The sequence below is a fragment of the Nelumbo nucifera genome, chromosome 1 (genome assembly GCF_055504915.1).
Source record: "Nelumbo nucifera cultivar China Antique chromosome 1, China Antique-T2T, whole genome shotgun sequence".
Classification (NCBI taxonomy): Eukaryota; Viridiplantae; Streptophyta; class Magnoliopsida; order Proteales; family Nelumbonaceae; genus Nelumbo; species Nelumbo nucifera.
In genome coordinates this window covers 47,028,610-47,045,064 of record NC_142649.1, presented here as the reverse complement: position 1 = coordinate 47,045,064, position 16,455 = coordinate 47,028,610, and the positions used below count along the sequence as shown (strand labels likewise).

Sequence of the window (16,455 nt, the reverse complement as noted above, 5' to 3'; positions counted from 1 at the left end):
TTTACAATAAACTCATAATGTACATCATTCTGATTGAAGCTAAGGGCATACAAAACTGTCTAACAGTCTTCAATCTGGGTTGAACAAGCGAAGGAGGAGAAGAGAGCTGACCTTCCTCTTCATTCCTAGCACTTCCATTCCACCCTTCTCTTCAAAATTGGTTGGAGAAACGACAAAGAGGCCGGCGAAGAAAGGTTGGAGAAATGATAGAGAGGCCAGCAAAGAATGGTTGGAGAAACGGTAGAGAGACCGATGAAGAAAGGTGGTAAGCGTCTCCCCAACATCTCTAGAACCGCTCACAGATCTGATGGGTATGAAAACTCCCATACCAAAGCCGCTCACAGATCTGATGGGTGCAAAGCCAAGTCTGGACTTCTTTGTGTGATACATGATGTGGAAGTTCTGCTGTTGATTCCCTATTATCGAAAGAGTAGATCGAGGCGTACCCAAGATCTCCAAACAATCAACATCTTTAGGATCAAGTCTGATGAAGTAGTTTTCAATAGGGAAAGTCCAGACTATTCCATCTTCAAATAGAATTGCAAAGTTAGGAAACTCTACTTTCTCCACCCCAAGGCAAAATCTCCGGTCGTGTTCGACCAATCACTGTACCAGTAGAAGTAGGGGCAGGACTAGTTATCGGCCTTGCAAGAGGTTGTGGGGGATCAGGGGAGGAGACCAGCTGACAGCGAGGATCACGACAGGTGACATTCTGGAAGGATGACGATTCCTACGGATTGTATGGGGGGCCATTTTGCTCGAAGCAGTCATGGCAAGGAAGACATTGTATCCAGTTGAGATCGCTACCAATATCAAGAATCAGAGAGAAATGCTTGGGAGGAGTACCTACTAAAGCATCCATGTAGTACTCGCCTGACTTGAGGCTGACACCGAATTCTAGAGCTGCCACAAGTCTTCCGGCTGATCCACTTGTGTTAGATTCCGGTGCAACCACAGGCTTCAGCCCTACTGACTTCTTCTTTGTTAACCTTGAAACCATGTTCTGGTTCATCCTCTCTGTAATCCTTCTAAAAAGGGTCCGGATTATGGTCAAGTCTCTATGGTTGGATTAACGTATTGACTCCTTTTTCCCAGCTTCATTTCCATGAGTCATCGATCTATGTTTGAGGTGAAGCTTCACCGTTGGTTTACTGGATGGAGCTCCTACTATCTTATCTCTGTCGTCATCACCATCTTCTTCCTCTAAAATGGTTGCTTCTGTTGGTTTATGCGAAGAAGTCTTCGTCTTTGTGAGACGACACCATGTATTTTCCAAAGCTATGACTGAATTGAAGCTTAGGTGATCGGGGAGTTCAATACCAATAAGAATAGAAGAACCATTGGACTTAAGTCCATGTTGGCTAGAAACGGCAACAGTGACAATCAGGATGAAGAAAATCTTGGAAAACATCATGCTCTCTTCTTCTTCGTTTACAAAACTCCTCCTACATGAAAATCTTCAAGGGGAATAAAGTAGACCAGGTAATTAAAACATAAAATTAATTGAACTCCAATTCAAAGTAGATATTTTTGCAAAGGAAGAAGAAGAAGAACAGGAAGAGATGTATTAGTTTGTCAAGATTCAATTAGTTTCTTGATAAAGAAACTAATACCCGTACTTTAAATCGTGTACTTTAGGCCATTTCCCGACGACACATTTGCCTGACATCACCGGCGTGAGGGAGTTGGTTCTCGATGTCTCTGTAAACGCAAGTATGAACAATGGTTCCTACTTGCTTTGCTCGATGGGTTATTTTAATTATTTTATTCAATCGAAATAGTACTAGGGGTATTTAAGACTTTTTATCCTCTAATCGACGAAAATCTGTCGAATACCAAATTGTCCCAAATTGAAAGTTCGGGTACTAGATTGTCATGATTTAAAATACGGGTACTAAATTGGCACTCGGCCTAAAGTACAGGGCACCCATCGGGAATTTTCCCTAATAATTATTCATCGTTGAAGACTAGCGCTGTGTTTGGTTTGAAAGAAAAGATAGGGAAACCCGGTAGTTCTCATATTTTCTTTCAAACCAAACACATGCCTAGGCGAATTCACATCGTCTGCCCTAGGAAAAAAGAAACAGTGAAAGGGGGAACCAACTTTTGCCGCCAAATTCCATTCCCGCCACTTGATAGTAAGAAGCGCGCCATCTCTCTCTCTCTCGCGCCCCCTTTTCTCCCTTCCTCGTCATACACGGAAGTCGGAACCAAACCAGAAGAAGCGATGGAGACAAGATCGACCTCGAAGAAACGGAAGTCCTCGTCCATGGACTCCTTCACAGGGATCTTCACTCGGAGCAGGTCCGAGATCTTCCTCCACCGCAACAGATCAGGTCGAGCTCGATCCGATTCCAAATGCCGAAATAACCACATTGAGGTGGAATGGCCCAACTGGACTCGGATAAATCCTAGACTGTCCAACGAAGAAGCTTTCGATAACGAAATTGCTCGTATTTCCATCAAGGATCTTCGGACTAGACGGGTTTTCTCTCCTGCTTCGATTCCTGTTGAGTGCTATTCAGACGAAACTGTCGACAGTGAAGAAATTGAGGATGCCGAAAAACCCAAGTTGTCTGATAATGGAGGGGCTGAGGCGTTGAGTGTGGAGGCTTCACATAGTGAGCAGAAAAATGATCGAGACGGTGAGATTTCTTGTCGGGGAGATGCGCCCACGGAAGATTGTATTCAGACAACACCTCCGGATACTGATGTCTTCTGCAGATCGGAGGTGGATGAGACCGAAGGCAACACAATTGGGTTTGAGATACAGAGTGCTGATTGTAGTTCAGAGAACCCATCAAATAGAAAGATTTCTGATAGAGATTGTTATGCTGGTGAAAGGTTTTTCCGGGTCGAGAAGGATAAAAACAATCAACCGAACGCTAGGAGTAGAATGGTAACTGTATAGCCATTTCTGATTTGAAATTTTAAGTTTAATAGATGCCATTCAGTTACTTCCAGTAGATTATGAGCTTAATTTTGTGACTGCAAATGTTGGATAATCTGATGGCAGGACCTGAATCCTGAGCCTTTCGCACCAACTATCCCTTTCTAACCACCAAACCACTTGCCTACCCAAAAAATAAAAAGCGTCAGTGCTTTATATGCACGCCATGCTTTTTGTAATATAAGCTTATTGTTTTTCTTCCCCTCTCTCCTGATGACTTGGAGTAGAGCTTTATCTGCAGAAAATGACCTCTTTATTTTTGCTTTCTGGTGTGCCTAAATGCTCCTATAATTTTCTTATTACTCTTTGTTTTTTTTATAGGAACAAACCAAAAGAAAAGAAAAAAAATTGAAACTTTTCTTGTTTCAAATTTCAATAATAAACCTCTTGGAAAAGCACTAGAAGGGGACGAAAAAAATATTCTGCTATATGTTTTGGCCTATGTTTGTTAATGTCTTTCCATAAATGATATACAAATAGGAATTGCGATTTTGCAGGAGGGACTTGTTCCATGTTCACGACTGAGGCTATTTAAGACCCCTAGTTCCTTCAGCTACAGAAGATTGTTGCCATTTCTTATGGATCTTGCCAAAGATAATTCCAGTAATTTCTATCTTCTTTATCTGTACTTTTTAATTTTTCTGATAAATTATCAAGAAGATTAATTTTCTCAGAACTCAATACTTGCAGATGCTTTGGAAATTCATCCATGTCAGAAAGTTGAGAAGGCTGAGGAAAGGCTTCTTCCAATTTCAGTCACTAAATCTAGGGACATTCTCTTAAATGGAACTAATGCAGAAAAATTTCCCATGGAACATCATTTTGATGATCTGCGTGTTACTCCAACCATCAAGTCAAGTGAATCAACTCCATCTACTGGTTCATCTGAAGTTGAGCATTCCAATTTGGTATCTATTCAACAACCCATTATTGAACCTCATTTACAAATTTCTCCTGATACCCCTCTTGTTTCACCAGTTTGTGGTTCAATGATCAAGATAACCCCTGATTCATACAGTGAATGTACACCAAAAGTTCAACAGGTGATACCAGATGGATCCAGTAGGTTGGAACCTGGCCATCATGCTGTTGATTCCATTCATGAAACAGATCAAGTGAACAATTCATCACATTCTTCTGTTTGTCCTGAAGCTTCAACAATAGATAAAGGTGCCCTAGAAGTCCCTTCTTGCTTGCCTTCTGAAGTTGAAGATGGCTTTGTAACGCCATTACCAAACTTAATTACAGACATGAATCCTGTTGCTGCAGTCAGCATTCATCAGGATTCATCTGGTGTTGGTAAACTGAAGGGGATTCTCAAGAGAAATCCACGAGGATGCAGAGGGCTTTGCACATGTCTAAATTGTTCTTCTTTTCGTCTTCATGCGGAGAGGGCATTTGAATTTTCAAGGAATCAGATGCAAGATGCCGAGGAAGTAACTGCATATTTGATGAAAGAACTGTCTTGCCTGAGAAATCTATTGGAGAAATGTATTGATGATTCAAAGGATCAAGCTGTTCTTCAAGTTAGTCAGGTGAATATAGAAAAGACTCTAAGGCTTTTCTATGATGTCATTTCTCTTGGTGATTGCTCAGCATTGGTATGGTTGTCTAATAGATTTTGCACTTGGCTGTTGTTCTATGCTTCATTAGTTTTTTTTTTTTTTCTTTTGTTTTTGATAAATGAATGCTTCATTAGTTCTATACCCATTAATTCCTATCTTGGTTAGAATTCTTTGAACCGTATGTTGAGTACTTGAATTGGGAAACAAAGATAGTGCTGTTGAATCTCTATTTTTTGATCTTGTATCCTAACATGCCACATAGCTTGAAAGACTAAAAACTTTTTTTTTCTGAAGATAAAATCAAAATTTTATTAAAAGAAAAAGAATATAACAAGAAGGGTGACAAGCACATACCTGAGAGGATAAACACAATCAATGTGATCTTATAATCAACAAAGAGAACAAAACACATCTTAAAACTAAAACCAATCTTAGCCCCAACCAACAACTTCCATTACTCAATAGCAGCAACACCCTAGATCCAAAAGATGACTACAACAACAAACAAATTTCAAACCCACCCCAATTAAAGCACCCACTTATCAGAATCCCATACAGACAGGTTCCACCCAAAACAAGATAAACTGAAACCCTGCAAAACCACCACCCTTCAATTTTGACCACACCAGCAAAAGCATAAAAAACTCTCAACCAGCCAGGATCTTCTACGACCTTCAAAACCCCAACCTGAACTGAATTACTTGGCTATGTTGAACTCGATTGCCACAACCTCACTATATCTCAATAACTTTTTTAGGTTTCTTCACCTTCTTGATAGACTCCATGCCACTGATGCTTCCTCTTGATCTGGCAAATACTTTTGACACCAGAAAATTTTGCTGATGCTTAAACCTTTTAACACATTTCACTGCATTAAAGTTCTTAACATCTTTAGCACTGTAAGTAATCCTTTCCAACTCCAAAACTGCATTATTTTCAAAATTCTTGAATTCCACTCCCCGGCATCCTTCTTTATTGACCACTCCACCATTTCCAAATTCCAACTGATCCCATTCCATCTTGAACCTCCTCTTCTTCTTAATTGGAACCATCCTCATCATGAATTTGACTTCTTTTCCTCTTGATCCCTCTACTCTAGGTCTTTAAACAACTTCCTTACAAATTGTTCACTCCCTAGAAAAACCAAACCCCAAAGTCTTACTAACCTCCACTTCTTTATCCACCACTACCTTTAATTCAACTTCTTTTTCAGTTGTATGTATTTCATCCAAGACATCCTCATCTGAATTATTGTCCCCTTCTTCGTCTTCTTTACCATCAGCTATAAATTCTATAACTCATCTTCCTTTTGTAAACCCTAATCTCCTCACCCTTGTTCCTACCTGACACATCTACACCATTCTCCAAGTTAGTCCCCTCCCTACTGTCTTCCATTTCCCTTGACACCTCATCCCCATCTGATTCAGCAATTTCTGCATTTGTCCCACTTGCCTCTCTTGCCTCATTAACACTCTGAACCTCCATTGGTTCTACTGCCCCCTTTCTTATTTTGCCAAGCCCCCATCATCTCTAAACGCATCACTTTTCTTCTTGAATCTCCTCAGTCCTCACTTGTTCCCTCTTCCATAACACCAGCCCCACCTTCTTCACCTCCACTCTCTTCTCCTAGTACCACAAATCCCTCTTTTTTAATTTTCACCTTTACCATTATTATTAGCCACCCCACCCGTTGCAACTTCACCCTCCTCCCTTCCAGCTTCCTGAATACTTGATTTTTCACATCCGCCCTTCCCTCTTCCTTGATTCCTTCAATGACCCCCTTTCATTAACTCCTTTGCCAAAACATACCTTATGAGATCTTATCTCACTTCTAACATTTCCATTGCGAGAGCTCTTTCCTACACTATTACTAGTTTGGCTTGATGCCACTAAATTTTTTACTTCTTCGATCTTCTTTCCCAGCCGGTCAAACTCCCCTTGTTTATGATTAATCTAGAACTCCATGTCTCTTTGATTTGCTGCCACATGAATTTTTCTTCTAATCTTTGAAGTTTGAACATTTTCCTTTAACATCACTGCTAACCTTGCTCGAACTCACCTAATAGACTCTACTCTTTTCTAACTCATCTTCTTTCTCTGTAGATTAATGTAGTGATACACCATACATTCCTAGACTCTACTCTTTTCTAACTTATCTCTACCCCTCTTGTATAACTCCTCGAGTTTCTTGATATTCTTCCTCTTATTATGTTCAGCTAGCTCAAGACCCTAAAGAAAAAATCCCACCCAGCCTAGTGCCAACCACCTTGCTTCCCATGTTTACTTGCCCAACTTGTAGACGTGGAGTCTTAGACCCACTTGGCCCAATACTCGCCTCATTAGTAATATGTGTGATGTTAGTTGTGGGATAACCTGATTCTTTTGAATTAGATCCTTCAATATTTACCAAATTACCCCTTTCCTCGTTTGACCCTTCGTCTTCAACATCTCCATTTTGTCTATTCGTCTTCCTCATCATGATGCCCCTCTATTCTTTTAAAAGTTCTTCCTCTGTTTTTCAACCAAGACGAATGTTGGATCAATATCTTCAACTACCACATGTAAAGGATTCACCTACAAAGAACAAATCAATTTTTGTCGGTCTTAAATGCACCTTTTCCATTTCAATTAGGTGGAATGGAATCTTTTGATCAATAACTGAATATTTTATTAATGTAAATTAAGGCTACATGTTACAATCATCAGTGGGAGAATGCTTTTATCTCCCCATACAACTTTTCCTTACAATTGTGCCCAGAATATTTGCTTCCTCTCCACCCCTTGCTTAGCTAATTCATCATCTGTACTATTAGCAGTCCTTTGAACCTGTCAAAATCTCATTTCCATCTCTCTAGATGGTAATAGAAACTTTTTTAGCTTGTTCCTATACTGCCATAAAGCTGCCTCCCCTTTTGCAACCACTCCAACATCAGCTTAGAGTTTCCCTCAATTAGTTTGTTAACACTCACCATTCTTGCTCTTTGTACCCCTTCCATAACAGCCATGACTTCCGCTGTTAGAGAATCTCCTACTCTAGTAGGTGCTGAAAATAACGCTATTATAACCCTCACTCATCTCTAAAAATGCCTCCAATCCTTGATGGTCCTGGATTTCCCCTACTATTACCATCAAAGTTGAGCTTGATGAATCCTTCCATTGGAGGAGTCCAGATTGTGTAAATCAGGTTCTTTTTATAGAAGTTCTTGTTACCTCTCTCAACTCTCTTAAAATGTCATCTACCAAAACTGTTGAGAAGCTCCAAGGACTTAGCCCAATGAGCCACTCTGATAGTGATACACTCTACTACTGCTTCTGTAGTTCTTTCTTTCCCTTCGAAGATTTGAGCATTTCTTTCCTCTCAAATTGTCCATAATACTTCTGCTCTAGTACATTCCACAAGATCCTTCCCCACTTCTTTGGCCATCTGAAAACAGAAGGTACAAAGACATATGACATGCTAGGAGCAGTCAACCACCTGCAACCAAAAAGAGAGAGAAACCAATTCCAAATACAAGAAATAAAAGGACAGGATATTAACAAGTGATATCATGTCTCATCATTAGCTTTGCAAAGCACACACCAAGCGGGAGAAGGTAAACATTAGGTTTCCTTTTTTGTAGAAGGTTACAAGTGTTAAGTTTTTCATGGAACAACCTCCCAACAAAGTAGTGTAGTAGATGCTAGGATATTTGGTTTGGGTGAGTAGAAAAAATAGAGACAATGGAATCAACATTAGCTCTTTTTGGGAGCCTAAGTGCATTTGTACTATTGCACTAATAGGGATAGATCTACTTGCAAGTTGAGGGTTCTAAAAATGCTTGGGAGTGGTGGAAAAGGAATTGGGGTTGAGGTAGTGAAGAAAGACCTGAAGAGACTCAGTTTAAAAGATGATATGACCCTTGATAGAGTGGACTGTTGAAACATTATTAGTGTAGCTAACCAAATGGGAAAAGTTTTGTTGAGTTCAGTTGTATGTTAATTTTCTTTATCTTGAAGTTAAACCTGAGACTATTTAAATGTAAAATAGTATAAATGCTATATTTGTTATGGTTGTTATTTACTAAAAAGATGTGTTCAATGAGGCTTAAGCTTCAGTGCTTCACATGTTAAAGGTTTCACCCATGCTTCAAGTAAATGAAATACCTTACTTCATGGTTTAGCTTTCTAAAACATTGTCAAAGATAATGTTGAGACTACCATTTGTATGACCATGATGTCTACTTAATTTTTTTTCCCAAAACAGATTTTTTCCATATATGGGATAATATTTGCACAGTTGGTTTGAAAAATTAAAATACCTGTATCATATGAATAACATATAAACCAGAGGAAGAATAAATGGGCATTAATCAAGTGTGGAAACTAGAAAGATGTTGTAGTATCTTATTATCATCCTATGGCTGACTGGTGGGAATAGGTGAGGGTTGAGCTTTTGTGACTAAGTCAAGAGTTCAAGAAACTCAATGTTGATGGTTGTACAGATTATGATAGGTTGAGGGCAGGTCTTGGCGCAATGGTTGGGTTGCTCCATTGTGACCTGGGTGACCAGGGTTCAAATCTTGGAAACAGCCTCTCTGTATGTACAGGGGTAAGGCTGCATAGATCTGTCCCTCCCTAGACCCCACATTGGTGGGAGCCTTGTGCACTGGGCTGCCCACATAGGTTGAGTGCAGGACAAACTATAAAAGCCCTTGATATCTAAGCCATTGTATTTTTAGTTTTCAAAATGCAAACTACTCAGGCTGGATATGTCAGTTAAAATCAATACAGTATTGCATTGTGTATACAAAAAAGAAAAATTGTTAACTTTTTAATGAATTTCATGGTTTCTTGCTTTGATCCTCTAATGGGCAATGGCTTCCTAAGTTAAACCAGTTTCTCTAATGATGGTAAATATTAATTTAGTAGATCCTCGTTTACTGGACCAATCATCAACTTATATGGTAGCTCACATTTTGAGCCTTTTATGAGATTAATCCTTAATCCAGTCCCTGCATGAAATTCAAACTTCAGTTTGATGGTAGCTTCACGGGGATCCCTGGCTCCCCAAATGCAGCCAGGTATTGGTAGAATTAGCAAGGCAGATGGTGCTACATTATTGGCTTTTAGTGGGCCAATAGGCCAGGCTGATTTCATGGTTGGCCTTGGAACAGCCAAAGTTCTTTAAATAACTTCTTTAAGTATTGAAGGAGACTCAAGAAATGCTATTTCATGGACTCATTGTGCTTAAAGTCGTCCTTAGAGATCATCTACTTTCTCAAAGAAGTTGGAGAAATTCCATCTCAACTGAATGGTCAGATTAGATGGATTCCAAGGGAATTAATTGGTATCTGATAGATTAGCTGAATCAGGTGTGCAAGTTCATTTTTTAGAGTGGAAATACTGTCTGTGTAGTGTTTTGGTTGGGCTGTCTGTTCTTTGACTTTTTGCCTTTTTTGTCTATCTTGTACATCCTCTCATGTATGATCCATCTATTGGATTTTGTTTCTAATGGAAGTTACTCTTTCTTGGAAAAGAAAGCTTATTTGGAGGTTACTTGATTTACAGTTGTTGTTTGCTGATGCTGGTTGCCTTCCTGAAACAATTGGGCCCTATGAGCTCTTTGTGAATCATTTTGCAAAGAGTGGAACTTGAGTTGTTTGGGTATCTATTGAGGTTTAGTGGAGAAGACTTATGGTAAATGCAATCCTTTTTGGACTAGTGGGGATAATTCCAGTGAGTATTTATCCTTGCAAAGTTCCACCTTACGGGACGACTTTCCATGTTCACCAAAGTTCAAAGTTCCACATGCCAAAGATGGCATGATATTCTTCATATAAATAAGTGATGAAAAAGAGCTTCCAATTAGGTAATACTATCTAGATCATCCCTAATAATCAGGATGTCACCAACATATAGAAGAGAAATGTATAACCTGTAGAGTTTGAGTGGATAAATAGAGAACTGCCGTACTGTATTTGCACTTACCAAGCAACAATGATAACTAGTCAAAATCATTTGAGCCAGGGCCTAGGGTGCTTACTTTGTTCTATGAAATGATGTTTTCAATTTTCAGACCATTGACTTAATGGAATAACAAGGTGGAGGCTTCATACAAATTCTCTTTGGAATGCCGGTGAAGGAAATTCTAATATCCATCTGAAAGATGGCCTGTTATTGAATGGCAAATATTTCTAGAACAACACATTTAGTAGCCATTTTAGCAACAGGAGCAGAAGTTTCTTTATAATCTATCCAATACTCTTGCTTGAAGCCATGTACAACCAAACATGCCTCATATCTGTCAATTACCCCACCAATTACCCCATTTGACTTAACATTTGATGTTTTTTTTATAAATAAAAAATCATGTTCCATTAATTCAAATATTTGTTACATGAAAATCCCCTTAGAGAGGTGCGAGGTGCCGCCTCTCCAAACAGAAAACACATAAAACAAAAGTTACAGTTGCGCCCAGAACAATGTTTCCCTATTTGTTCCTTGTTTTGCCAAAATATCAACAAATGCATTAGCTGATCTCCCAACCCACTGTACTGTTATAGACATATTCCTTGTCAGCCATTTGAATTTCTTTAACTCATTTTTGTAGCCTCAAGTGACATCCTCCGGATTATTTAACCAGTCCACCATCTTAGAGTCCTCTTCAATCAGAAGCTGCTCCACACCCATTTCTTTTGCAAGAAGTATTCCTTGTATTGCAGCTAACAGCTTTGCCCAAATAGAGTTCCCAACACCTAATGGGCCAGAGTAGAGTAAGACAACCTCTCCGGCCTCATTCCTCAGTACACATCCCAACCCAGAGGGGCCGGGTTACCTTGGCTGTTCCCATCAAAATTCAGCTTCAATGAACTGAGAGGAGGGGGGACCTAGCTAGTCAATACCCTTACCTTGAAGGAGGAACAGCTTGCTACTAATAACCAATCCCTCCAACAATCAGTAAAGTAGAAATGGTTAAACAATTCCAGAGTCTTTAACCAATGTATTGACCTGTACATAATGCAATCCTTAAAAGCTTGACTGCTTCCCTTTTCTTGGATGATCCTAGTACTCCTTTCTTCCCAAACTGTCCATAACAAGGCTGCTCGTCCACACCTCCACATTTTCCTTCCTCCTTTATGGGGCCAAGAGAACATAGAAAGGTTAAAGATTGTGCTTACTTCTGTTGGCATATCCCAACTACACCCAAACAAAGATAGAAACCAAACCTAGAGCTCTGCAGTGACACTACAAGATAAAAATAAGTTATTACAATCCTCACCATGAGATCTGTAAAGAATGCACCAGTTTGGTGAAATACAAAGGAAGGTTCTTCTCTTTTGTAAGTTATCCATTGTTTTTACTTTACCATGCCACACTTCCCAACACAAAGCCATAGCCTTGGGGGGAACTGGCCTACACCAGACTTCTTTGGAAGGGAAACTTTGTTTGTTGAGAGGATGTTTGTCCAAGGAATTTGAAAAAGGAACCGCAAGGAAAAGACCCATTGGTGTGAATGGCCTAAATCCTCTTATCAAGCTTCGAAGGATCCAACCAAACATTGTCAAGGAGACAAAGAAGAGTGGACAAACACTCAACTTTCTCGTCCCTTAACCCTCTACGTAAACCAAAATCCCAAGACAACGCCGAAAAATTTAAAACTGACAGAAGGAATTTTGAGACCACCTCTTTTTTATACAAAGAAATAGAGTACGAGGATGGAAAAAGGTCTTTTAGAGGGAGATTTCCAGCCCAAATGTCATCCCAAAACCGAATAGAATTACCAGAATAAGCATCATACCTGACACAACTGAGGAACTACGAAAGAATTTTATGAATTGCTTTCCATGGTGTAGTCAGGTTAGCCCTCCTTGATGCGCCAACATCCCATCCACTCTCTGAACATCCATGAATACTCTTCACCACTTCGTGCTAGAGTCTATCTCGCTCCAAAGGCCACCTCCACAATCACTTCCCTAACAAAGCTGAATTCTTTTTAAGCACATTCTCTAGCCCTAATCCTCCTTCCTCTTTGCTGCTTCTACCCACAACCCTCCAACTGATTAAGTGGTCTTTTTTACCTTCTCCCGGTTCCCAAAGAAAGTCCCTCATCAATTTTTCCAGTTTCTTCGCTTCCCTAGATGGTATCCTAAAGACAGGGAGGTAATAAGTAGGTAGGTTCATGAGGATAGCTGTTATCAAAGTGATCCTCCCACCCAAATAATAGAAGAAACAAGAACATGGTCGTCATTATCAATGAAAATTTGGATCTTAGTGTCAATGGGTTCTTTCCAATGTGGGATGATTATAGCTTCTTTATATGTAGTGGGAATATCTATAGAATCAAGAACAAAGAAGCCAAAATGCTCTGGAGGTTGAGAAATGCAAGATGGATGACAGAGAACAATAGAATTGGAAAGAACAGAAGAGGGTTGTTCACTTGTCTCTTTGACACATCCATCTAATCATAGCTATTAATCCCCCTCTCCACTCTCGCAGATCCATGGCGGGGAACAAAATAAACAGCTTACTGATATTTTTTCTCAAACGAAAGTTCATTTAGGGATTTGAATTTTTCCTTAGGCTTATTATGCATTTCTCTTTTCATCCAGTCTTACATGTTCATCTGTCCCACCTATCCACTTGATGTGTCTTCCATCCTTGGCCCTTTTTTCTGATATGCATATAAAGAACCTGCTTTGCTCCATATGCTGTTTAGTGAAGCAGTCCATAGTTGTCAAGACATCACCTAGGCGACAAGGCTCCGGCATGGGTTACTAATAAGTGTGTTAATATATTTGTATTATATACTATATATAATTTATACATTGTTTCGAGGTTTTACTACACATTTAAAAAACCCAGGGGTTTTGAGAAGAGAAAAAAAGAATAAGTATTGTTATCTATCTCTTACATTAAATAACACAGCCGTTTCATCCTTGTTTTTTTCTCTTTTACTTTTTCTCTTGAATATTATCATATAATGTTATTGCTTTCTTTAGCTGCTAATTTGATATGAAACTGCTCTATAAATGCTTATTATATTAGTATTATTTTTGAAAGTACTGTAATTTATATATTTGAAATACTAGTCCTAGATATGATGATTTGCTATGTTTTGAGAGGAAAAGTAATGTTCTTAATAAAGAAAATTGCTTTGCAATTAACATGCATTCTGAATGGTATATAAAACTAAGGAACTAGGTAAAATTTATTTATTTTTCTTTTTTTAATGAAATTGTTATCTCCTAGGCATGACCTAAGCAACTAGGTGCTCCACTGTCACCCGATGCCTTGACCACTGTGAAGCAGTACAAACAATACAGGAATCTCCCTGTTGCAAGATGGTTGAATCTCCACCAGACCACCATCTATTAATAGGTAATTTACCTTAGAAAGCCTTGACATAAGTCCAGATTAATATCTTCAAAGTGCCAACTTTGGATACCTGCTATTGGAGGGGAAAATTGCTAATACAAGGTGAAACATAGGGTTGACATGGACTGGGGATTGAATATGAGCCCAAAGTGTTCCCTACTAGTGGAGAGTTCTGATCAGTCATCATCCATCCACGTGATAGTAGGGTAGATCATTTAGTGAACAAACTTTGTTTACTCAATTAGGAAACCTCTTTGTTCTCTAAAATAGATTATGTGTGATTTTATATTCAAGTACCTACCTTTAAAGTTTTAGTTTACTGAAATGCAGGTACAAGAAGCTTGCAGCAAAGCGTCCGAAGCAGAAGGGTTGGCTAAATGCCAACTAATGCAAATGAGACAGGATCTCAATATTCACTGCAGAATGACAGTAAGCCTTCTGTTAATTACTTTTTCAATATAAACATTAGAATCTTCCTTAAACTGTCATAAAGCTCATTTTGGCTTGACCTATGCTTTTGACAGTGCTTGCAGCGACCAAGGGTGAATTTTGTCAATTCTTCTGAAGTGAAACCCAGTCAAAGTATTGGGGCTTTCCAGTCAAAGAGTAAATCTGAAAACAGTGGATGAAGAGGTTATTTTGTGCCGTTCATGAGAGTGCAATTGATCTTCGTGGAATTGCTATTATCATTTAGGCCAGTTTCATTTTGAGGCTGGCGGTGCCTTGTTCTGTTGTAGCAGCTTAACTATCAGGGGTTATACGTCACCCATTGGAAATTGCAAAAAGTTGAAAGCACTTAAATTTCATTGATAAGGGCTCCTTAAAGTAATGGATGTTAGTCTCGAAGGTAGGATTCCTTTGGGTTGGTTGGTAGTAAGTACAAGGTACTAGAGTTGTTTTTCTCTTCCAACCATTTGTGGAGATCCCATCCTCTTCAGGAAATTGCAGCAGCTTAGAAACCTTCGAAGCTGACAAATTGCTTCAAGGATATGGTCCCATCCCATCCGTTGAACTGCTAAGTCAGCTTTCTACTCTTGGTTGAAACAATTTGAATTGGAGACTACACCCAAGATTGGAAATGTTAGTCTTTGTACTGAATAGGTCTGTCTGAACACTAACTAGCTCCAAGATGAAAACCCAAGCAATTTGGTCAAGTTGTCATTCAATCTGAGTTCCTCGTTGTAGATGCAATTACTATTTATAGGGAGGGAGCTATTTCCATTCGTATGCAGATTGTTTTCTTAATTACTTATCAGCTTCTTGCATTGGTGGCTCAATACGAAAATGTATTGATGAGGTTAGCAAGTTAGGCCCCGTTTGGCATTCATCCGGATAATTGTTTCCAGCGATTTTAGGGATTCTACGGATGAGAATAGTGTTTGGGTTTGACTCGTCCTATGAATCGATTCATTTCTTTATAGAAATTTCTCTCTTAAAATCACGATTCTCCGAATCCATAAAAAAGTCCTTAAGAATGAGAATTCTCATCCTATACAATTCTCCCTACGTTGTCCTTAAAGTAAACGAACATGCGTGTGCTTGTTCTACGTGCGAACATGGGCACTTCGATAATTTCATATTTAAATTAGAGCCCAGTTCGACAAGCATAGAAACACAGCTCTTGGCCATGTTTCTTTTAGGGCGCTCCGCGCAAACTTCCTCTGCAACAAGCTTCCCAAATCCAAGTAAACTCGAACTACTATGTTTTTTGTCAACATTTTTTCTTTCATTTTTCTTCCTCGTCATTTTTTCTTAGACATTTTCCCCAAATCCAGCTAAACACGTATTCTTCCTCAGACGTCCGACCGGACTCAAATGCTCCGTTCGAGCCAATAGCCAACCCAATGGCCCAGATACCTTCATCTCCTTCACTTGATGGTTAAGTACTATTCACCAACAATTAGACTATATAACCAAGTAGTTACCTGGGTTTGAAAGGCCAAAACAGTGAGTAAAGGGAGTGGCATGTGGCAATTTGGAATCTGAAGTCGTTGAGAGGAGGTGACATTAAGGCCCTGTTCACTTTTTGGTAAATTATTTACCTCATGTAAATAAGGCAATGACCATTTTAGCCATAAAAATCTATTATTAAAAGGAGCATTTTTGTTCCATTCAAGTGTTGACAAGTTTCCGGTAGATGGAAAAGTTATTTACCCATCTAGGAGATGGGTATCACTTGTCCTGATAAGTGATACTCAGGAAAATAAACTTTCCTGATCCACACATGAATCTGGAAAAAGGACAAGAGATTTTTGATCCATAAGAACCAAAATCCCATTGACCAACTTTCTCCTCTCTCCAAATCCAAAAAACAATGCCCCCCAATTATTATTAGGAGTGTGCTGAATGGCAGCAACGGTTTTAGAATCTGAAGTCGTCATATGGGAAAATATTATTGGGTTTGAAATGCTGCAATGGCAAAGTAGAGAATGATAAGCGGCAGTTCGTTGAATCTGAAGTTATCGGAGGGGAGAAGTTGATGTCGCAGTGCATTTAAAAACTAATATCGAACCCCATACCGGATGCAAGTTCTTTTTCGAAAAGAGTTCCACACAGACCTATTTTTACCGTCTTCTTCACCCGCAT

General features: G+C 39.2%; 1 protein-coding gene and 1 pseudogene across 1 annotated transcript; one reads left to right on the top strand and one right to left on the bottom strand.

The window, feature by feature from the left end:
* Positions 1-557: 557 nt before the first annotated feature.
* On the bottom strand, positions 558-1,669 carry LOC104590129 (uncharacterized; annotated as a pseudogene).
* A 394-nt stretch (positions 1,670-2,063) lies between these two features.
* LOC104590123 (uncharacterized) lies at positions 2,064-15,100 on the top strand. The gene is made up of 5 exons (XM_010248660.3): positions 2,064-2,899; positions 3,448-3,553; positions 3,641-4,485; positions 14,200-14,298; positions 14,394-15,100. Exons 1-5 carry the CDS (start codon positions 2,228-2,230, stop codon positions 14,496-14,498), a joined length of 1,827 nt encoding a protein of 608 aa, XP_010246962.1. The 5' UTR covers positions 2,064-2,227; the 3' UTR covers positions 14,499-15,100.
* Positions 15,101-16,455: the final 1,355 nt, after the last annotated feature.